The 21687-nt window shown below is 22.8% G+C and overlaps 1 protein-coding gene across 6 annotated transcripts; it reads right to left on the bottom strand.

Annotated features, from left to right (window-relative positions):
• Positions 1–4603: 4603 nt before the first annotated feature.
• LOC112600415 (interaptin-like) lies at positions 4604–21472 on the bottom strand. Of its 6 annotated transcripts, XM_025347616.1 has the most exons (19): positions 21352–21472; positions 20981–21132; positions 17206–17378; positions 16186–16306; positions 15224–15316; positions 14909–15117; positions 14703–14841; positions 12179–12230; positions 11992–12114; positions 10347–10436; positions 10146–10235; positions 9958–10047; positions 9769–9858; positions 9581–9670; positions 9390–9479; positions 6385–9287; positions 6176–6315; positions 5381–5526; positions 4604–4832 (listed from the first exon to the last, which is right to left on the bottom strand). In XM_025347616.1, the coding sequence occupies exons 2-19, from the start codon at positions 21056–21058 to the stop codon at positions 4786–4788; spliced, it is 4764 nt and encodes a 1587-aa protein (XP_025203401.1). In that variant the 5' UTR covers positions 21059–21132; positions 21352–21472; the 3' UTR covers positions 4604–4785. The 6 variants fall into 6 exon arrangements, with proteins under 6 accessions (XP_025203401.1, XP_025203400.1, XP_025203403.1 ...); XM_025347615.1 differs by lacking the exon at positions 21352–21472 and having other exon boundaries at positions 20981–21225; XM_025347618.1 differs by lacking the exons at positions 10146–10235; positions 21352–21472 and having other exon boundaries at positions 20981–21226.
• Positions 21473–21687: the final 215 nt, after the last annotated feature.

The raw sequence follows: 21687 nt of genomic DNA, 5'->3' as shown, positions 1-21687 counted from the left end.
CATAATCGTTCAGCTAGTGATAAGACCACCGCCGTGCCAACCGTCTCGTCAACAGCATGCTACGTCATACTGTGGCACGACGACAACGACCGCGACAGCTGACTGTTATAGTTTCAGAATTGCTATCGATATAATTCAACAATCGATTAACCGTCGTTCGGGAGAGAAAAAAACCTATTAAATACCATTTTTTATTTATAAGTACTATAAAATTATTATTTTATTATACGACAAATTATTTTATTATTGCTGTAATGATATACACATTACTTCCTCACAAACTTTTTGATTATAAATTTAATAATGTTTTTCACTGATTTATATTTAATGAATTAGTACATTACAATTTTTCCAACTGAATTCAAAATCGAATAATAATCGATTATTTACCTATTTCACTGATATTTTCATTGATTTTTATTGTTTAAACTTAAAGCATTTTCTGACATAATTGCTTAACGCAGTTTATTTGTTTAGTAGGTAGTTTGCTATTATACGTGTACGCTCTTTTTATAATCTTTTTTTTTTTTAAAACGATGTATTTTAATTCTTTGAATCTGAAAGTGGATGAAAATATTTGTTTTGGGTATAGGTAACTTACAACATAAAAAAACAAATTATTTTTTAAATTTTAAAGATTTAAAACTTTAAAACTTTAAAAGTACACATAGTTCCTATACTACATTGTATTTGATATTATAGTGGTATAAATGGTATAGATAATTAATAGACGTATAGTCTAAATTTAATAATATCGAAACTATTTTTCAACTGTTCTATAAAAATACTTTGATACCCAGTGATTATTATACTGACAAAATAAATCGTAAAAATGTTTGATACAACTAACGTGATACCTAAATGTATTTCAAGCTCAAATATACCAGTCACAATTATTGTTACTGCTTTGTACTGACTACTGAGGTTATTATTATTAGACATTTAGAAGTTTGGGATATGAAAATGATTCAATGTGTTTTTCTTTGTATACAGGCAATATTTCTGTTTAGACATTTTTCATTTCCTTTTTTACAGCGTAATACGACTATTGCGTGTCTTTATAAGTAACTACTGTTCATTTTAATAAGGTATCTGAATACAAGGTATACATTTATCGTTAAGTCTTATCTGTCCGATTAGACATTACTGAATATCCAATTTACCTTAATAAATAATACTTTTTGATAAACAAGGCATATTAGTTACTTAGTGTAAGACGTATAATATAGTTAACACATATTAAACATACATACAATACTATTTAATATATAATATTAGGTATTAAAGTATAATATTTTATGTCACCTCAGCGTCCTTAACACATTTTGCTTCACGGGCCTAATCTATCTTAAAAATATCTTACTAAAATTATTTCCACCTACATTAGGTACATGCACATATTTTATAAAATTAATTTGATGAGGGTTTTATGCATAATTGATATCAAAATAAATTATCGATTTTAGTAATGTTTTAATGTTTTATGATCCTATGCGATTATATAAATTTTAAAATCTTTATTGCTGTTATTGACTCAACCAAGTTATACGAATAAGTAGGTAGATGTGTTAAGTATAGGTACCTAACTTTCAATTTTCTAATATTTTTTTAAATATAGCCAATTTGAATATTACGCATTGTGTTAAAATAATATTCTAGCCAACTTATTATGATTTATTTTATTATGACTTTTTTTGTTAAGTAGTCTGTAGTTATAATAACAATAAATATTTATGACTAAAGGCGCCACCTCGAATATAATTAGTTAACAATATTTACTATTTTTATAAGCACCCAGACCTCATTAACACTCTTCAGTTGATTACCGTATTTTCGAGTTATATTGTACCTACTCGTACATATTTTTAAATTGTATTAGTATAGTTATTTCATTATATTTAAGGTTATATTTTAACACAGGATTTTGTATTTCTAAACACTAAAAAATCATATCTTTAATCAAAATTAATAATTTTTTATTGTTACTTATTAGTTATTACCTACCTAGTAATTAATATCAGGTACCTAGTTATTAGTTATTACTTATTACTGAGGCATATGATTTATAAACTTAAAAAACTTTAGATATATTATATATTAAGCGCGTATGCATTTAAAAACTATTAAATATGTGCTTAATTCTTTTTAAAGGTTTAATTGATAAATATTAATAGAACAAATAGCATTTAAAATAAGAAAATAAAATTATGTAATATAATTATATAAATATATTTTACACTATTGCTAAAAAAAAATAATTATTTGTTTATCTAAATTTAACTAATCTAACTTTTATTTTTAATGATCAGAAAATAGTCAATTATATTGATTTATTGATAAACTTTATAAATCTGTTAATTAATTAGTAATTTATTTTTCTTTGCATCGGTGTTGGGGTGTTGGTGCGTTTAATTTTTTTGATAAAAGAATGTCGTTTTAATAAGTTATTAAAAAATGTGCAATAAAATGCTCAAAAATTAAAAACAACTAAATATGTAAATGGAACACAAAATTACAATTTTGAATTTGTCCTAACATGAAACTAATTTGTACATAGTCGATCTTTTATTGAGATTTAGCTAAACATATATTGAAATACCTATGCAAATGTTAGAAGTTCTCTGCCTTTATTATTATTATTTAAATTAGAATACTAAATACCTTAGTCTTGAGTTTTTATTAGTAAAATAACAATACCTATATAGATACTTACTGGCTTATTGCTATGTCAATGTTGATTAAAAAAAAATAAATAGTCTGTAAGGAACTCGGGTCTTATTATTATATACTTATTATACCTATACGTTTGTGCTATAAGTCAAGATGAAATATGAACGAATGAGTGGTCATTGATAAAAAATCTAGAAATTATAGTTATAAATTACTCACTAATAATTACATTGTTATCATAGGTAATTTATTAATTTTTAAGATTAATGTAAGGTTATTACCTATATTATATACCTAGTTATTACTTATTAAATTTGCAATTTACACTATATATAGCAGCTATATTATCTGGATCTTGAAATTTCCGCTAAGGTAGGTATATAGTTCAGAATAACAATAACTACCTACCTATTTAATTATTTTCATAAATTTTGCAGTTCTACACATTTAGATCATTTAGTTCAATTATAATTTACTCTTGACGGCTTTACTTTAATATGGTACCTTAGGTACCTAATATAATATAATAAGGTAATATTATACACTATTGTAGTAATTTAAGTTAAAAAGTATTCCATAAATTAGAGATAATAAATATTATACATTAAAGCTTATGTCAGTTCATCACGTCACAAATAACCTACTTTACGTCCTATATCTGCGTTTTTCCGCTCAAAAGATAAAAATAAACATAAGACAATAATAATATTTAGCTCGTACTTAAAAATACATAATGTTTAATATGCCCCACACACAACACATACACAGTACATACGCATTATATTCAAGTAAGTTTCGCACCAACACTACGTTACCACATAGTATATGGCACATCGCACATACATGTATTATAATAATACACGCTTACAGCAACACGACCCACATGTCTATATTCCAACTATGCAAAGTATTGTTTTCTATAAATATCTTACAGAGGTAAAATTTAAAAAAGAACGAAATTTTTTAATATTAGCTCAAAAAGAGTTACCAAATATATTTTAAAAATGCCATGCCGAAAATATATTAAGAATTAAGATTTTCAGAAAATTTAAAATATGTAAGTAATTTTAAATACGGTTATTATGTTTGTTTTTTTAGTAACAACATAATAAAAAAATTGTTTGATAAGAAATCCTTATTTTACCCATGAATAAACATTTTCTTCAAAAAAACGTTGAAATAGTGCTTCTCAAAATGTTGAATATGAAACCGTGGGCAAAATAATGCAATTATGTTTAAGTAAAAAACAGAAGTCATATTTTGTTGAAAAGATTACATAGGTAGGTACATTAATTCTTGAAATTTCAACTTAATCTTTAATCACTTGAAATGTAAATCATAATTAATTTAAATGAATTGCATTCGGTCATTAGATAATTGTTATTTGAATACCTATTCTTATTACCACTACTAACCTATGTATCAATAAAATCACACAGAAAATATTGTTTTAACATAATAATATGTAATATTTATTAGATAAACATATTTCACGTATCGTCAATTTATCATACACAGAAAATTTAAATAGTTATTGTAATATGTTTAATGTTAATTTAAACACTTTTTATAATTCATTAAAGGTATTTTATTTCATGTTTATCATTAATTAATTGGTACTCAGTACATACATAGAACATTAAATTTCCTACTTATTTTCAGTACTTAATTTATTTTCTTTTTTCTTTTAATAATAATAATTTTAACAATTTTAAGCTAAATTTGATTTTTCTCAGCAATTTTTAGTTGAACAAATAGAATATTAGATACTGTAATTTAAATCCTTAAAATTTTCCAATTTCTAAATAATAGAAACAATAAAAGAGCACTCCTTTTATAATTTAATTTGAAGGACTTTGAGGGAAAGGCATAAAATAAAACAAATGATAACTTTTTTTTACAAATCAAAAAGTATATAATATATTTATGCAGGTAATTTTAATTTTAATACATATAAAACAAATATTTTAATAGATGAGTGACGAATGTTTAATTTTAGAATAAGAATAACTAATGTTTATTTCCAATTAAAACAAAATAACAATACCTAGTTAACCTTAATTATTACTCAATATATATTAAGATAAGAGGTTAAAGTTAACAAGTTAAATACCTTCACCATAATATATCTTTAAACCAGGATAGTGTAGTATTTGCTTCCTCTAAAAAATAAAAATTTAAACAATTTAAATTAAACAAATTAATCATTAGCATTATATTAATTACACAAAAAAATAAAATGTAAAAAAAGATTTACATCATGTCAATAATACTAAAGGAAAAAAGAAATTCAAAGTTAGGATTTTGTAATTCTAAAAAAAACCACCTAAAATAAAGCAAATAGTTAACACACATTGGTAAAAAAAATAAAAATTGGTATCCAAAAATTTCAAATACACATTATACGTATATTAAAAACACTTTTTGTAAATTATTAATAAAAATAGGCTAAATATGCAACTAAGAAACTTAAAACACCTACAAAAAAAGTACTAATAAATCAAAATAAAACATTATGTATTATATTTTACATAAATCAAACCTATATGTGGCATAGTTTCATAGTAGACCAATAAAAAAAAAAAAAAATCAAATACCTTCTAAATTAGGTTTATAATTATAATAGAATAGTAAACAATATGAAATAGAATAAAATATAAATATTTTTTAACTTTATTATATTTTATAATATATACTTAAGATTTTTTACCTGTAGTTTTAAGTGAATTTTCTTCCAACGTTATGGAATTATTTTGACGACTTTGATGAAGTTGCATTTGTGACATATGTCGTTGTTCTTGATTAGTAAACAATTCGGCATCTCTTCTATATTCTAAACTATGCAATTCTTCTAGCCTAGAGTTAATATTAATAAATAAATAATAAATATATAATACAATTTATTGAATATAGAGAATAATTATCTAAGTAACAGTGGAATGTTTCAAGTTTCTAGCATTAATATTTTTTGAATTCTATTTTAAAAAAATAACATTGTTCAACCAAATACTATAATATTATGTAAGAATATCCCGTATTTTCAAAATTTAAACTTCTAACACTCATAAAAAATGATATGTATTTACACTAAATTATTATTACTTTTTTAATTTTAGTATTAAAATAACGATGAGATATTTATCAACATTAATAGAAAAAAATTCAAATGTCTATTAACAGTTCAAATATAAAAATCATAAATTGTGTTTAAAATATAAACAGCAGTAAAAATTTCAAATAATTTTGAATTTTTATTTTTTAATTATAATAAAATAATAAAATTAATTTAGTCAAAAACTGATTGATGTAAAAACATCTAAATAGAATATATAAGTTACATTAAAAAATATAATCAAAAATTTAGAAGCTAAGTGGATCATTGATGCAGATATTTTTAAATTCACCAACAATAGAGTGATAATATAATTATTATTCTATTTAATAAAAAAAATAAAAACAGCAGTTGATTAAAAAAATTAGAAATTAATTTTATAAAATAGTTTACTTGTCATCCATGGTTTTTAAATCAAATTTTTCATCAAACAAATTTGATGTACCCAATTGCGACTTATTGTCGGACAAGAATTGTATTTGTCTGATAGAATTTGATAGTTTTAATTGTAGCATATCTCGTTCTTCTAATAACTAAAAATAATGCATGCATATAAGTCAAAATATGGTATTAGTAGAAAAACTAACTTCTTAAATATTTACCCGGGTCAATTCAAGAGTTAATTCATCACATCTAACATCTCTCTCATGTACAGCTGTTAATGCTCTATCCAGTTTGTCTTGAACTAATCTTAAATCATCAACATTTTGATTTAATTTATCCAATTTAGATATTTTAACAGAAAGAAATTCAATTAATCGATCACGCTCAGCAATGGACCGTAGTAGCTGTTCTTTTTCTTCATTTTTTAATAAAGAAGATTGTGTTGCTTCTTCACTAGAATTCAAAGATTTATTTATTGATGATTCTTCAGGAATGAAAGTATTGTTGTCTTTAACAAAATTATCTTGAGCTAATTCTTTATGAAGTTCATCAGTAGATTTATTATTTTTAACAGATATGAATTCTAATAATGTTTCTGTGCAAGATTTTAAGTCTGACATTAAATCAATTGGTACATTACTAGAAGAAACTTCAATACTATTTATATTAGTTAAAATAGAAGTAACTAGTTCATGAATAGTTTGAACACAAGTTTGTAATCGTTTAATTTCTGATTCTCCTAAATTAGAACTATAAAAACTGTCACAACATTTAGCATCAACTATTTTATCTAATTTTTTGGATTGAATCACTACCCAATCACTATCATTTTCAATTACTGGCCATTCACATAACACTCTTGAATAAGCTGAATCAATTAAACGTTGAGTTTCTTTCAATCTTCCTTTTAGAACTGTATTTTGTTCATTAATATGTAAAGAAGTTGTATTTGTATCATTCAAAGAATTCTGGTCATCCAAATTACTTTTGAGTTGATCATAATCATTTTGCAATATTTCATGTTTTTCCTTAAGTGCAGTCAATTGACGATAAGCTTCAAGTTTTTCACCCATAAGATTTTCAATTTCCGACTGACAATTAATTATATCTGCTTCGTGCGTTTCATTTTCATTAGAATATTGATCATTTAGTTGTTTATACTTAGAATTTACACATTCCAAATCATTTGTCAAGTTAACAATTTTTTTTTCCAAATCAATGATTTTAACGCGGCATTCTTTGAATCGAGATTTTAAATTTTTGTAACGTACTAGTAACATCTTCGAATCACCATTTTTTGTAGAAGTCAATATTTCTGAATCGTTTAATTTTTTCAAACATAATTCCTCTGACACTTTTTTCTTATTTTCGTCATTTTCTTTAAAGTTTTCTATAGTTTGAATAAATTCATTTTGTGAGTTTAAATTTGAATATTTATCAGTTTCCAGATCAATAGGTTGTTCTACGGTTTTCAATGAAATCAATCTCTGTTGTTCACTAACCTGATTGTGTAACAGTTTATTTTCATTTTTTATTTCATGCACATGGAACTCAAGTGTATTTAAAGAATTCAATAACTCTCCATCATCTTCCTCATCAGTAATAACCAAATCCAAATCTTTTCGGATATTTTTTAAAAATTGTTTTAATGTATCATTTTCATTTTTAATATATTTAACATCTAAATTTTCTAAAGATAGTAGACTGTTTATTGCAAGTCCATTTAAATCTGTTAATACTTCTTTATTTTCTAAAGTACAAGAAGACATATTTGATTGTAATATATAATTATCATTTCGTAATTTTTCTATTAATTTGAGTAGTTCATTATTTTGTTTTTGATATTCATTTTGTGTGGATAATTTAACTTTTTCTACAGCTTCAGATACAAATTGTTCAACTTCAGTACGTTCAATTAATTGTGCACTAGTACGCTTTTGTGAATCATTTAAATTTATAATGTATTCTAATATATGAATAGAACCAAAGACCATTTTTTTAAGACAAATTTGCAGTTCATTATCATCTAGAAAAGTATTATTGCAAATTGAATTAACAACTTCAAATACATCAACATCAATCTCAACACCAAAATTATCAAAAGAAAATAATGATGCCAAACCCATCAAAATACAACGAAGTATATGTACGTTTTGATTTTGTAAATTTGATTTAACTACAATTTTATTTAACAATTCATAACACTTTTGGAGTTCTATATCACAGTTTCGTACAACAGTACTTATTTGTTTATTATTTTGAATAACATATGCCAATCTCTGATTCAAAACATTTATTTCTTTATTTAAAGATGCAACTTGCTGCTGTAAAAGTGAACAATTGCTTTCAGATTCTTTTAAAGCTTTAATTTTTACTTTCAGTAGTTGCTTTTGTTTTTGATATCGATCTGATAATAATTTATTATCTTCCACCGCAATATTAGTTCCATTTAATTTATTCAAAAGCATATTATTCTCATTTTTAACAACTTCCAACTCATTAGTTAATTGTGTAGACAATGTATGAAATTCTTTGATAGTATTATTCAATTTAAATATTTCTGTATCTCTTTTGGTAAGACAATCATTAAACTCTAAACGTTCACATTTAAATAAGTTATTTTCTTTTAAAATAATATTTAATTGATTAGTTAATTCATTTACTGACGTAACACTATCTTTGAGTTTATTGCTACAAGTTGTAATTAAAACTTGATCATCTTCATGTTGTCGAATAAAATTAATTTTATTTTGTTCGTATTCATTTGAAGCTTCTTTCATAGCTTTTTCAAAAGTTTCACGCATGTTTTCAATAACTGCCATTAAATCAGAAATACGTTCTTCATGTGTGCCATTATCAATTTTTAATAATTTTACTTCTTCCATGGATTTTTCAATTTGTTCAGTTAATTTAACATTAGCATCATTTAATTCATTGTTATTCATTTTTAATTCATCAATTACTTTTTCTAAGAGAGTCATACGTTCTTTATCATTTAGGTATGCATCTTTCAATTGAATCCAACGACTTTCTGTTTGTTGAGCATCTATTATTTGATCTTGAAGTTGTTTATTTAATTTTTCATTTTCAAAATTTAAACGTTGAATTTCGAATTCTTTTTCTGAAAAAAAAATAAAATAATAATACATATTATATGTAATTAGAATAGTTTAAAATATAAGGTTAATAGTTATTTTTACATTTCTAAGTTATTTAATAGTACCTGTTTGCTGAGTATCCATTATTTGATCTTGAAGTTGTTTATTTAATTTTTCATTTTCAAGATTTAAACGTTGAATCTCAGATTCTTTTTCTAAAAACAAAAAAAATAATAATACGTATTATGTGTAATTAGAATAGTCTAAAATATAAGGTTAATAGTTATTTTTACATTTTTAAATTATTTGAAAGTACCTGTTTGCTGAGTATCCATTATTTGATCTTGAAGTTGTTTATTTAATTTTTCATTTTCAAGTTTTAAACGTTGAATCTCAGATTCTTTTTCTGAAAAAAAAAATAATAATACGTATTATATGTAATTAGAATAGTCTAAAATATAAGGTTAATAGTTATTTATACATTTCTAAATTATTTGAAAGTACCTGTTTGCTGAGTATCCATTATTTGTTCTTGAAGTTGTTTATTTAATTTTTCATTTTCAAGTTTTAAACGTTGAATCTCAAATTCTTTTTCTGAAAAAAAAAATTAATAATACGTATTATATGTAATTAGAATAGTCTAAAATATAAGGTTAATAGTTATTTTTACATATCTAAGTTATTTGAAAGTACCTGTTTGCTGAGTATCCATTATTTGATCTTGAAGTTGTTTATTTAATTTTTCATTTTCAAGTTTTAAACGTTGAATCTCAAATTCTTTTTCTGAAAAAAAAATTAATAATACGTATTATATGTAATTAGAATAGTCTAAAATATAAGGTTAATAGTTATTTTTACATATCTAAGTTATTTGAAAGTACCTGTTTGCTGAGTATCCATTATTTGATTTTGAAGTTGTTTATTTAATTTTTCATTATCAAGTTTTAAACTTTGTATCTCAGATTCTTTTTCTGAAAAAAAAAAAAATAAAAAAAAATAATAATATAAATTATATGTAATCAGAATAGTTTAAAATACAAGGTTAATAGTTATTTTTACATATCTAAGTTATTTAATAGTACCTGTTTGCTGAGTATCCATTATTTGATCATGAAGTTGTTTATTTAATTTTTCATTTTCAAGATTTAAACGTTGAATCTCAGATTCTTTTTCTAAAAACAAAAAAAATAATATATATTTTATAATAAACTGTTTATATGAATTATAGTTATAGTTACATTCAATGTATATTTTTTTCTATTATTTATTTTATCTTTACATTTATTCTTAAATTATTATTATATTCAGTAACTAGAAAACTCTGTTTAATGCTTAACATATTTTCTAGTTTTTTCCATAAAAATAGTATGTTTGTAAAAAAATGAAAATCCCCCATAGATATTTTATCTATAATACTTACTTTTAAAATATAAATATATATTATCCTCCTAAATACTCATTGTTTTTTATTTTATTTTTTTACCAAAACTATTATAGTAAACTAGAAAAGATGATTAAAATCTTGAACACAATAGTTTAAAGGTCTTGGAAAAGTCACGTTCCTACTTCCTATCACAAGATACATTACAGTATCCACATAACAACCAAAAATGGTTGATGTGGTCTGGTCCTCCAGGTTTAGGGTTGAGCATCAGGTTTAAACCTGACCACATATAAACATCACCATTAAGAAACCATCAAAAAAGTTTCAGAATTAGACCAATCGTGGAAAGTCACTTAAATCGGAAATAATGAACTACATTTGAGAACTTGGAACATTAAAACATTTAAATCACCGACAAAATATTGCAACTGAAATATAGCAAAACCAATATATCACATGGAATAAATATCGCCAGCACACACATCGCCAACATGAAGTATAGCAATAATTTAGTTAGAAATAAATAATATAGATTATTGATTGATATTTTATAATAGTTATAAATATTTTTGTAAAATTCAAATTTCAAAGCATATAATATCGTACAAATATATTATAGTAGAATTGATAAAAATATATATAATTTAATGAAATTGATATAAGCATTAAAAAAAAATTTTAAAAGATAAATAATAAAATATGCAAATTAATTAATGGAAGTAGGTATATATTAAATTAAATACCTTGAAGATGATCTTCAAACTCTCGACTATGATAATCTACTACTACTTTCTTTACTTGTTCACCCCAACTGACTGTTTTGTTTTTTTTAATTATTGGTATATTTGAATTAACAGAGCGATAATAATTTAGGACAGTATTATTTTTTTAGTTGTAAAATGCTGTCAAGGCACCAAAACATTTACTTGAAACTCAAAATATCTATAAATTGTACGTATTGACTCTCTGAGTGATAAGGTTATTAAAATAACAGAAATATTAAAAAAATAAAATAAAACTTTTTCTACAGCAAATATATAAATTTCAATTTTTTATTAATAGCTCAAAAAAGAAACAAAATATTTTGAAGAATATACCAAAAATAGAAAAATGATAATATAAGCAATTAAATCACTACACACAGAATTTAGAATTAGATGTCGATTTAGAACATTTTTAAGTATTTGGTAAAAAACTACTAAATTATTTGAAATATGTTCTTAAAATTCAATTTAAGATAATCAAATTTTTACTGTTAGATATAAAATGTAATGGAAGATAGTAAAACTGTATTTTTAATTAATAGTTTAGTTGTATACTTCAAAAATGTATATAATATTTACTGTCAATTTCCATTAATAAACTATCATTTTCTTGAAAATGCATTGATTTGCTCTCCAACAAAGCTACATGGTTTGATAATACATCGTTTTCTTGTTGTAAGCTTAGCAGTTCTTTTTCCATATCTAATACATAAATGTATACATAAAAAATATAATTAATTAATAATTTTAAGAAAAAACAACTTACCACCAATAAGATGTTTTGAAGTTTCTTGATTGTGTTTTAGAATTAACTTCTTCTAAAAAAAAAAAATGTTTTTATTATTTTAGACTTCTAGAAACTAATATTTTAAGTTTTTTTTATTCAAAGAGTTAAATATACTGGTTTTTTTTTAATAAAACGATTGTTTGACAATATTCATTACATTAGTTATATATCTAGTGTTTTCTGTAAATAAAAATTTTAAATATCACTGATATATTATATTATGACATTGTATATAATATACACAGTCAAATTCTAATAAATAAAAATTTTAAATTAAAGTTATTACAAGATCTGTTCAAATCTGTTTTGAGTAGCACGGTTGAATGTGTTGTTCACAAGTCTACCTCCAAGAGCCCACATTGAATCAGACTTATTATATTAAAGTTTTGAAACATTTGAAGAACATCATTTGTCATAAAAGTTCAGAAATATGAAAGAATGTGACTAGTTTTAAACAGTGTTTCATAAAGAACGTAGTTTTTAATTTTGCTATATTTTATTTTATAAGAAATACTTTATAAATAATACATATTGTTTCACTATGAGTTGAGGTTTAATTGTGAAACACAACACACAGTGACTCTGTCAGTGCAATTACCTTCTTCTTTTTTTCACTTTCGTAAATTGTTCAATACAATAATTAATATACTTGGTATATGCCAAAGAGGCATATTTATATACATTTATCTAGTATCAAACTAAAAATAAGTGCATTATCTATTTATCTATATTTTCTCATGAATTTTTAACAGTATTTTAAATCTCAAGGAAGCCATGAGAATTTCTAAATTGTAATATTTTACATATTCATAACTTGCTTAAACATTTAAATATCTTTAAAAAACTCATACAAAATAAAGCATAGATCAATGTTCTTGCCAATAGTTTAATAATAATAATTGAGTGTTTTATTCTCCCAATTATTAAAGGTTGTTAAATAAAATTATAACTGTTTAACACACATTTATACATAGATAATGTTTATGAGATGGATAAAACACATGTATGTGTAATGTTCTTTTAAATATTCTAATACATTATTATCTTACCATAATATTAATACACATAAAAAAATGGTTAATTAATAAATATTTTATACATTTTCACTGTCATTTTCATTAGAACATTTATTCAAATAAAATTAAAGGAAATGTTACAAAAATTCTATAATTCTTCATCATAGCTAATAGCTTGTTTAATTTCTAATTAATTAAATTTTAAATAAATAAAATCATGAACACTAGATATTAAAAGATAAAAATACGAATAAAGTATTAAATTTTTAATATTCCATATTACATATTAGTAAACATTTTAAATAAAATAATCATCTTAAAATTCTAAATCAACTGATTTAATTATTTCTTAATAGCTATCCATGCCAACATTAATTATATTTGTATCTGTACAAAATAAACAAAAATCTAATTAACTGACTTAATTTATTGAAATGGGATGATAAATTCAACACATATCAAACACATTAATAACAATTATAATAGTTAAGCAATGGTGACTCACAGGCTAACTTAATCTATCCCACAAACAAGAAATTAATTTTTAATTGATAGTGAATTTAATTAAAAGCTTTTATCAATTTAAATTTTTTATTTCACCTTTATTTTCTTTAGATACACACACACACACACACACACACACACACACACACACACACACACACACACACACACACACACACACACACACATATATATATATATAAATGTTATACTTTCCAAAAGTATTCTTAATTCTTAAAGAACCCTTCAAAAATGTTAATTGATCTCTGGTTTAATTATTCTTAACATGTACTGGTAAATAATATATCTTATGTTAAAATGAATGAAAAATACTTAATTATCTATAACATACTTTAATCAGAAATATATGTGATGAAGTGTGATTTAAAAAAGACTACGATCAATACTAAAATATTATTTTCTTTATGGATAGGTAAATCAAATATCAGTGTGATATACTTAAAAAAACAACAAATGCTCCAAAATCAATAAAAATCTATACTGAATATAGTTCTCAATTGATAATCAATAAGATAAAAATATTCGATTTCCCAGTTAATTTGCACTAGAGAACTTTAATACCATACAAGCCAATATTTTATTAAACAAGTTTGGTAATTGCAAAATATGTTTTAACTTCTAGAACTAAACACTAAATTATAGTCTTAAATTAAAACTAATTTATCATTACATTACATAAAAAATGTATTTACAGCAACAACATACTTAAAAAATTTTCTTGGGTGAACCATAACAATTAAATTAGTTATTACAAATAAGAAAATTAATGAAGTAAAAATGTTTGCTTACACTTTAATAATACCAAAATCAAAGAAATTAAAATTTGAAAAAGTAAAAAACCAGTAGTTTTTGTTACATTCAATTACTATTGTGTTAAAATAATCTTAAATTGAACTGATACTAGGTAACTAAATTAAATAAATACTCATTAGATATTCAATAAATAAAAAAAATTTACTTACTTCATTTTCATAGTTCATACTTAATTTTTCAATTTCCAATTTTAGATTTATTTCATTTTTTCTTAGTTCAGTATTTTCTTTATCAATTTTAATATTTTTTTTTTTTAATTTATCACAGAGTCTATGAACATCCTCTAAGCTAAATAAAATGTAAATAATATTTAAAACATTAATATTAAACTTACTGATTTTTATTTTGTACTAACTTATTTCTTAATTCTTCTACTTCTTCTGAAATATAATTAATCTTTTCTGTACATCTTAAACGTTCGTCATTGATGATTTCAATATTTCTTTTTTTTAACTCTTCCACCATTTCTAAATGTATTTTTTTATTTTGCACTATACTCTTGTTTAATGCTTCAATTTTATTAATTTTTAATTGCAATAACATATCTTTTTCAGTAATATTATTCTATTTTTATAAAAAAAAAAATAACAAAAATATATTACTAAGTAGGAAACTAATTAAAATGTAATAATTATTAATAATTTATATAAATATATATAATATAACTTACACGGTAATTTTCAAGTTTTTCATTCAATTCAGCAATTTGACTCTTCAAAGATTGTATATTTTTTTCATGAAGTTGTGTTGAAATAATGTCTTCCTAAAATATAAAATTGTACTCTATTAAAATTAAATGTGATAACACGAGAAAGAAGTATAATATATTTTATTCAAAATTCGTTTGGTTCATAAATCTATTGTGAAATTTGATAACAATTAATAGTTGTTTTTTGAATTCATTATTTTAACCGCTAATTTCATAATTGAAAACTGATTTACAATTTTAATTTCTCAACTCACTAGATTACTATGATTTGAATATCAACATGATATTCAACAATATATTTTGTTGATTTGATTTTTTCAAGATTAAAATATAATTTAGAATTGTTGACGTCCTATTTTTACTTGTTCTATATACTACTTTATAATCACTTCTATGAAAGAAACAAATTTTACACTAAGACTAATTGCTTCATTTAAATATTTATAACAATATTATAATCAAAACTATTTTATCACTCAATTTCATTAATTTATAAGAAAAAATGTTTTTATTGTATTTATTTAATTTGTAAGACATTAAATATGATGTAAAAATTTTTTTTTTTAAAAAAATGATTATTTAAATATTTTAAATTAAGTATAAATCCAAATCCTTCAATTAATTACAATAAATAATCAAAAAATATTTTACATAATAAAATATGATTTGATATTAATTTAACATAAACCAGGTAATTTAAACATAATTATGAATAATAATTAATTACCAATTAAGTATAAAAAAACAAAATAAAAATAGAAGAAAAACATTTAAGCTAAATAAATTACGGGCTCTGATTATAAACTTGATTTTTACCAGAACTATTATTTTAATATCCAAAGAAAGAACTTTAAAACTTATATTAACTAAAAATAAAACTTATATTAGATAACTTAAATATTTAACATTTAAGAAAAACTTACATAATATGCTGTGTTAAGTTTTTCTTTTTCTTGTTGTTGCACATCCAATAGATTTTCATCATTCGCTTGATCGCCATTATTACATTTTTGCTCATCTATTTTACTATTCTCAACTAACTTTCTGTAATAAAAGTTATGTTTTTATAATATGATGTATTTAAGAATTAAAAATCAAAGAAATCATCCTGTTAATTAATAGAATTTGAGTTTACATTATATGTTCAATCAACTTTTACTAAAAACTATTATATAAATTTTGTAAAAGAAAGTTATTGTAACATTATATTATTTATTATTATTAAAACTTATTAGTCAGTGCAAATATACTATATAATGGTATAACTAGTTCTTTATAAAAATAACTTATACTAGCCTAAATTAGTTTCAATATTTTGAGTATTTTATTGTATAAAAATTAATAATGTATAAAATAGGAAAGTTTCAAATTCTAGGGATTAATATTTTTTGAATTAATTAAAATAATATTATCGTTTATGGATAAATTATTATTTTATGTTTAAATACAAAATTTTGTCTAAACTTGAACTCATAAAAATTATGATGGTTTTATGTCAAACTTTTTTATTTTTTATTCTAATTAATATTATTTATGAATAATCTTGTACTTAACTTTCAAACTTAAATGAATAAATCTTTACAATGTAATTATTAAATAAACTACTATTTAGTGTTACAATTAATAGCTAAAGTACATAAACTTAAAAAAATACTAATAACAACCAAAAAACAAACTCATGTTTAATTAAATAGCTTTAATAGCTTTAAAATTTAAAACTGAAGGAATAGTTTAATTTTGATCCAAATCATTATTTTTATAGCTTTAATAAATAACTTTTCAAAAAAAGCATTAGTCATAAAATAGAAATTTTACACAAACTAAAAAAAACTTAATAACTTGAAATATTTAATATTATTTTTATTATAATGATGACTTATACTGATTTTGAAATAATCAATTCAATTCAATTAAATATAATACTAAATAATTATCAATCATACCTGTCATTTTCCAAAAATTGTCGGAATAACAAAATTTTGTCACTCGTATCAGAAATAACACTATTACTATGTATAGACTCTATACTCTCTGCTGAAGTGATGGGTAATGGAGTATTACACCGACTAGAAGATGTGTATCTACCATGATATTTTTCAATGCGTTTAGCAATTTCCTAAGAAAAAAAAAACAATAATCTATTAAATTAGAAATATAAAATTATAATCACAAACAAAAATGTAAAACCATATAATTTTGTTTATAAACATGATTTTAACTAGGTTAACCTATTATGTACCTACATTATTTTTTATAGGTACAAATTTTGTTAAATTTAATAGGTATTATATAATATGTGAAGTTTATTTTTTTTTTAATAATAATATCTTAATTCTAACATTTAACTCAAGAACATGATATAATTCAATCATACATTAAAAACAAAATCTTCTAAACAAGATAAATTATTATCCTAATAATAATAGCTAAGTTATTAATAATCAAAGGTTGGGACACAAAATGTAAAACACTAAAAGGATAAAATAAAACCTTACAAATTTTGAAATATATGTTATACTTAATGATTATAATCTATAAGATAATATTTTAATTTTTAGATTTAAATTAATTAAAATAAATAAATAAAAGTTTAATCTCAAGTTGAATTTATCTACAGAACAATACTATTAAAAATAATGAGAAACAAAAATCTGTTCATTTTTTTTCTACATAACTTTCTTTATTAAACTATGATTTATAAAAATCTAAAATGTATCTACTTTAATCGCAAATTATTCAATCCATAATAAACATTAAAATTGCTTAAAATAGACAACTAAAAATATAGGTGCTGCTTGGATAAGCGGTCTGCTAACGGCACATAGTCTACAATCATATAATATGTAGACGCATATCCGAGCAGCACCAAAATATATTTTATACCTAACAATTTAAATATTGAATTGTGTTTTTTTTTCAATAGAATAGAATAAAAAAAGATCTTATAAAAATGTTAGATTGAATTAAAAAGAAAAATTAAGTAATCCTATATAGGCAAACCCAAATTGAAATGGCAAACTACCGAAAAAATTTGGGACTGGTCATGATTATAATTAAGTTAAGCTAAAAACTTTTATCTTAAAATAAAGATATAATGTATTAGTATATGTATATGTATATATATAATCTTTTTGGTTTGGAGTGTAAATAAAATGAGAGATACAACATTTTAGTCAAATGGGCCTATAGGTGATTTTATAGTTGAATATTTTCAAAAAACCCCAAATTATTGAATATTAAGATTGAAGTCTTTGTTGTTTATCATATATAATACAATCAAATCTCCACCTATGAATGTGCCGATAAAAATTTAAAATCTCGGCGGGACGAAAAGTCTCAATCCGGCACTGTATATAGGTGTACTAGATTTTATATTTAAATTCATAATTTTAATTATATTTAAAACATACTGCAACCAACAAGAACCACTCTATTTGTCAAGAAATTTAAGTCACAATAACTGAATATTTTGAACACTTGAGACTTATCAGAAATCAAATTTTTTACTTTCAGTAAGTATTTGAATTTTGTATGATACAAAATATTATGTTAATTTTTTGAAAGCAAAGACATTATTCATTATTTCTGAATGAAACTATAGAAATTAAGTTTAAATTTAAAACTGAATTTATTTAAAATGAAAAATTCGAAAAATAATAATTGAGAATTTGCATACTACCTAATATATCTAATATATAAAAATTTCGTGTCACAAAGTTTGTTATCAAACTTCTCCGAAACGGCAGGACCGATTTTCATGAAATCATTTGTGTATATTAAGTAAGTCTCAGAAAGTGATGTAAACTATTTTTCATACCCTAGATGTAAAGGGTGGCTCACCACAAATATTTATAACAACTGTTGGATATCGGCGATGGAAAATAAAAAAATAAAAAATAAAATATAAAAATAATAAATAAAATAAGATACAACAGTTGTTGCCAGGGAACTATATGTGATAAATACGCGGTCGTTTAATATTATGAAAAAAGATGGAAACGTAATCTATGTAAATAATTGTACATAAGTACATAGAGCATTTACATCCAATTCATTCCTTCGTCTAGCATTCGAGTATGGGCCCGATATTAAATATTATGCTCATTTGAAAGTAGAGATTGGTGCTATGGACAAGGAATGTCCGCATTGTAATGTGCATAAGTTCAAAAATGAGCCAGCCGGTATGTGTTGCGCGTCAGGAAAAGTGCAACTACTGGAAATTGAAACACCACCTGAACCATTGAACGGTTTACTTATCAGTACGGGTCCAGATTCTAACCTGTTCCTGAAGTCAATTCGAACATTCAATTCATGTTTCCAAATGACATCGTTCGGAGCAACAAAAATAGTTAAAAATAATGCTGCAAATGGTCAACAATTTAATTCAACATTCAAAATCAAAGGCCAAGTTTATCATAGAGTGGGCTCATTGCTACCAAACGAACCACATAAATTTTTACAAATTTACTTTATGGGCGGTGAAGATATTTGGTGTTTTGTTATTTTTATGGGCCATCATCATTCACAGTGCTCCATTCCTCAGTCATATACCAGTATACGACATTCCCTCTCACTTACAATAATTTAATTATTTTTTATTTGAATACCAAAATATTCATTAGATATAATTTATATGGCAAAACAATGTTTGCCGGGTCAGCTTGTATATTATATATATTTATTTCTATGAGATAAATGTATTAACTAATATTTACTTATTTTAATCGTACATCCAAAATTTTCTATAAAGTATCAACTATAATATTTATTCATTAAGTTACAATATGAATAATAAAAAAGCAATTTAACAATTAAAAAAAAAAATAATAACTGAATTCTGTATTAAAATGTTTAACTACCAAACACAAATGTTAAAGTGAGTTAAAATTTACAAGTACATGAAATATTTTAATATCTAGAATAATTACATTTAAAAATTTTTTTTACGCAATCGGCAATATATTTTATTTATAAATAGATAATAGGTAAATAAATAAATAATTAAGTTTTTACTTTTTTATGCATTTCAAAAAACATAGAAACCAGAGAAGATGCTAATACGTATAAAAATATTCAAAATATGGCAATAGTTGTTTTTTTTTTATTTCAAATAATACAAAAGAATGTGTAGAAATCCAAAACAACTCAAAAATACTTATAAATGACCAATGTTTAGAAAATTCATTAAAAAAATTGACTCTTCCACGTTGAATGTATAATAAATTAACTTGTTCTTATACACATATACTACTTATACTTATGGCTGTTGTCATTATCACTAAAACCTTACAGAATACTCCAGATTTAATTTATATAATAAAATGTGATACAATAATATCAGTCAGTGCTTAGTTTTCCCAATAGTTTTTACACTCATTTTTGTAATTAGATCTTGTAAGGATCCAAAAGCAAATTAATATAAATAAATGGTAATTCATAAGAAAATTACAAAACATTACAATATAATATAGTAAATTCTATATAATGTAATAAAACTAACATAGATACATTTATTTATATTTCATTAAAGAGAGGATTTTATTAAATTACATAGACTTTTATAATTAAGATAAGATTTTAAGAAAGTAATTATATTAAACCATTGACTTTATTAACCAGGAATTACAATAAATATTACTTATATATACATCCTAATACATGCCATTGTGGTTATTATCAACAAAAAAATAATTATCCAAGAAATTAAATAATACTAACTTGGGCCTTAAGTTTGATCTGATTTGTCGTTAACTCCTCATCATTATCATCACTATTATTTGAGCTTTTCTGTTCCATATTGGTAAAGCTTCTTTAAAGTGATAGTTTTCTGTTTTGTAAATTATTCCAAAATTAAGCTTACTCCATGACAGCTAAAAGTGTTATAGAATAATTGAGAATAGGTATAATTTTTTAGATAAATCATAATGAAAAATATTGCATTAAAATAAAATTGAATAAATAACTATTTAAACTTTAAAGTAATGATGATTTTAATAGTTACTATTTGCGTAAAAATTATACAACTAAAAATTAAAAACACAACGTTTTCAGAATAAAACAATAATTATGTGTAGCTAATAGGTACCTACTATCTATTAATTAATTATAACATTTATCAATGTTTTAAAGGCACGTCATAACACGACATACGTACGAATACACAAATGGATAGGTCTAAATCTTCCAAACAGAGTTCAATATTAAGTGATTGTGGAAGAGATAAGCCTTAAAAACACCACGAGATCATTTTTTTAAATTGTTATTGATAGTGCACACTACATAATGATAACAAATAATAATCAGCCGCACTCTGCAACGATCATGACTATGATTGAATATATATCATTAACCAGTCCATATTTTCATAATATCATCAGTAAAATATTAGCTTAAAAAATTACGTAACTACTGAGTAGTAAAGTATT

The sequence above is a fragment of the Melanaphis sacchari genome, unplaced genomic scaffold (genome assembly GCF_002803265.2).
Source record: "Melanaphis sacchari strain LSU unplaced genomic scaffold, SCAv2.0 Contig64_pilon_pilon, whole genome shotgun sequence".
NCBI classification, from domain to species: domain Eukaryota; kingdom Metazoa; phylum Arthropoda; class Insecta; order Hemiptera; family Aphididae; genus Melanaphis; species Melanaphis sacchari.
The sequence above is the reverse complement of the archived record's forward strand: the minus strand, read 5'-3'. Positions and strand labels throughout refer to the sequence as shown.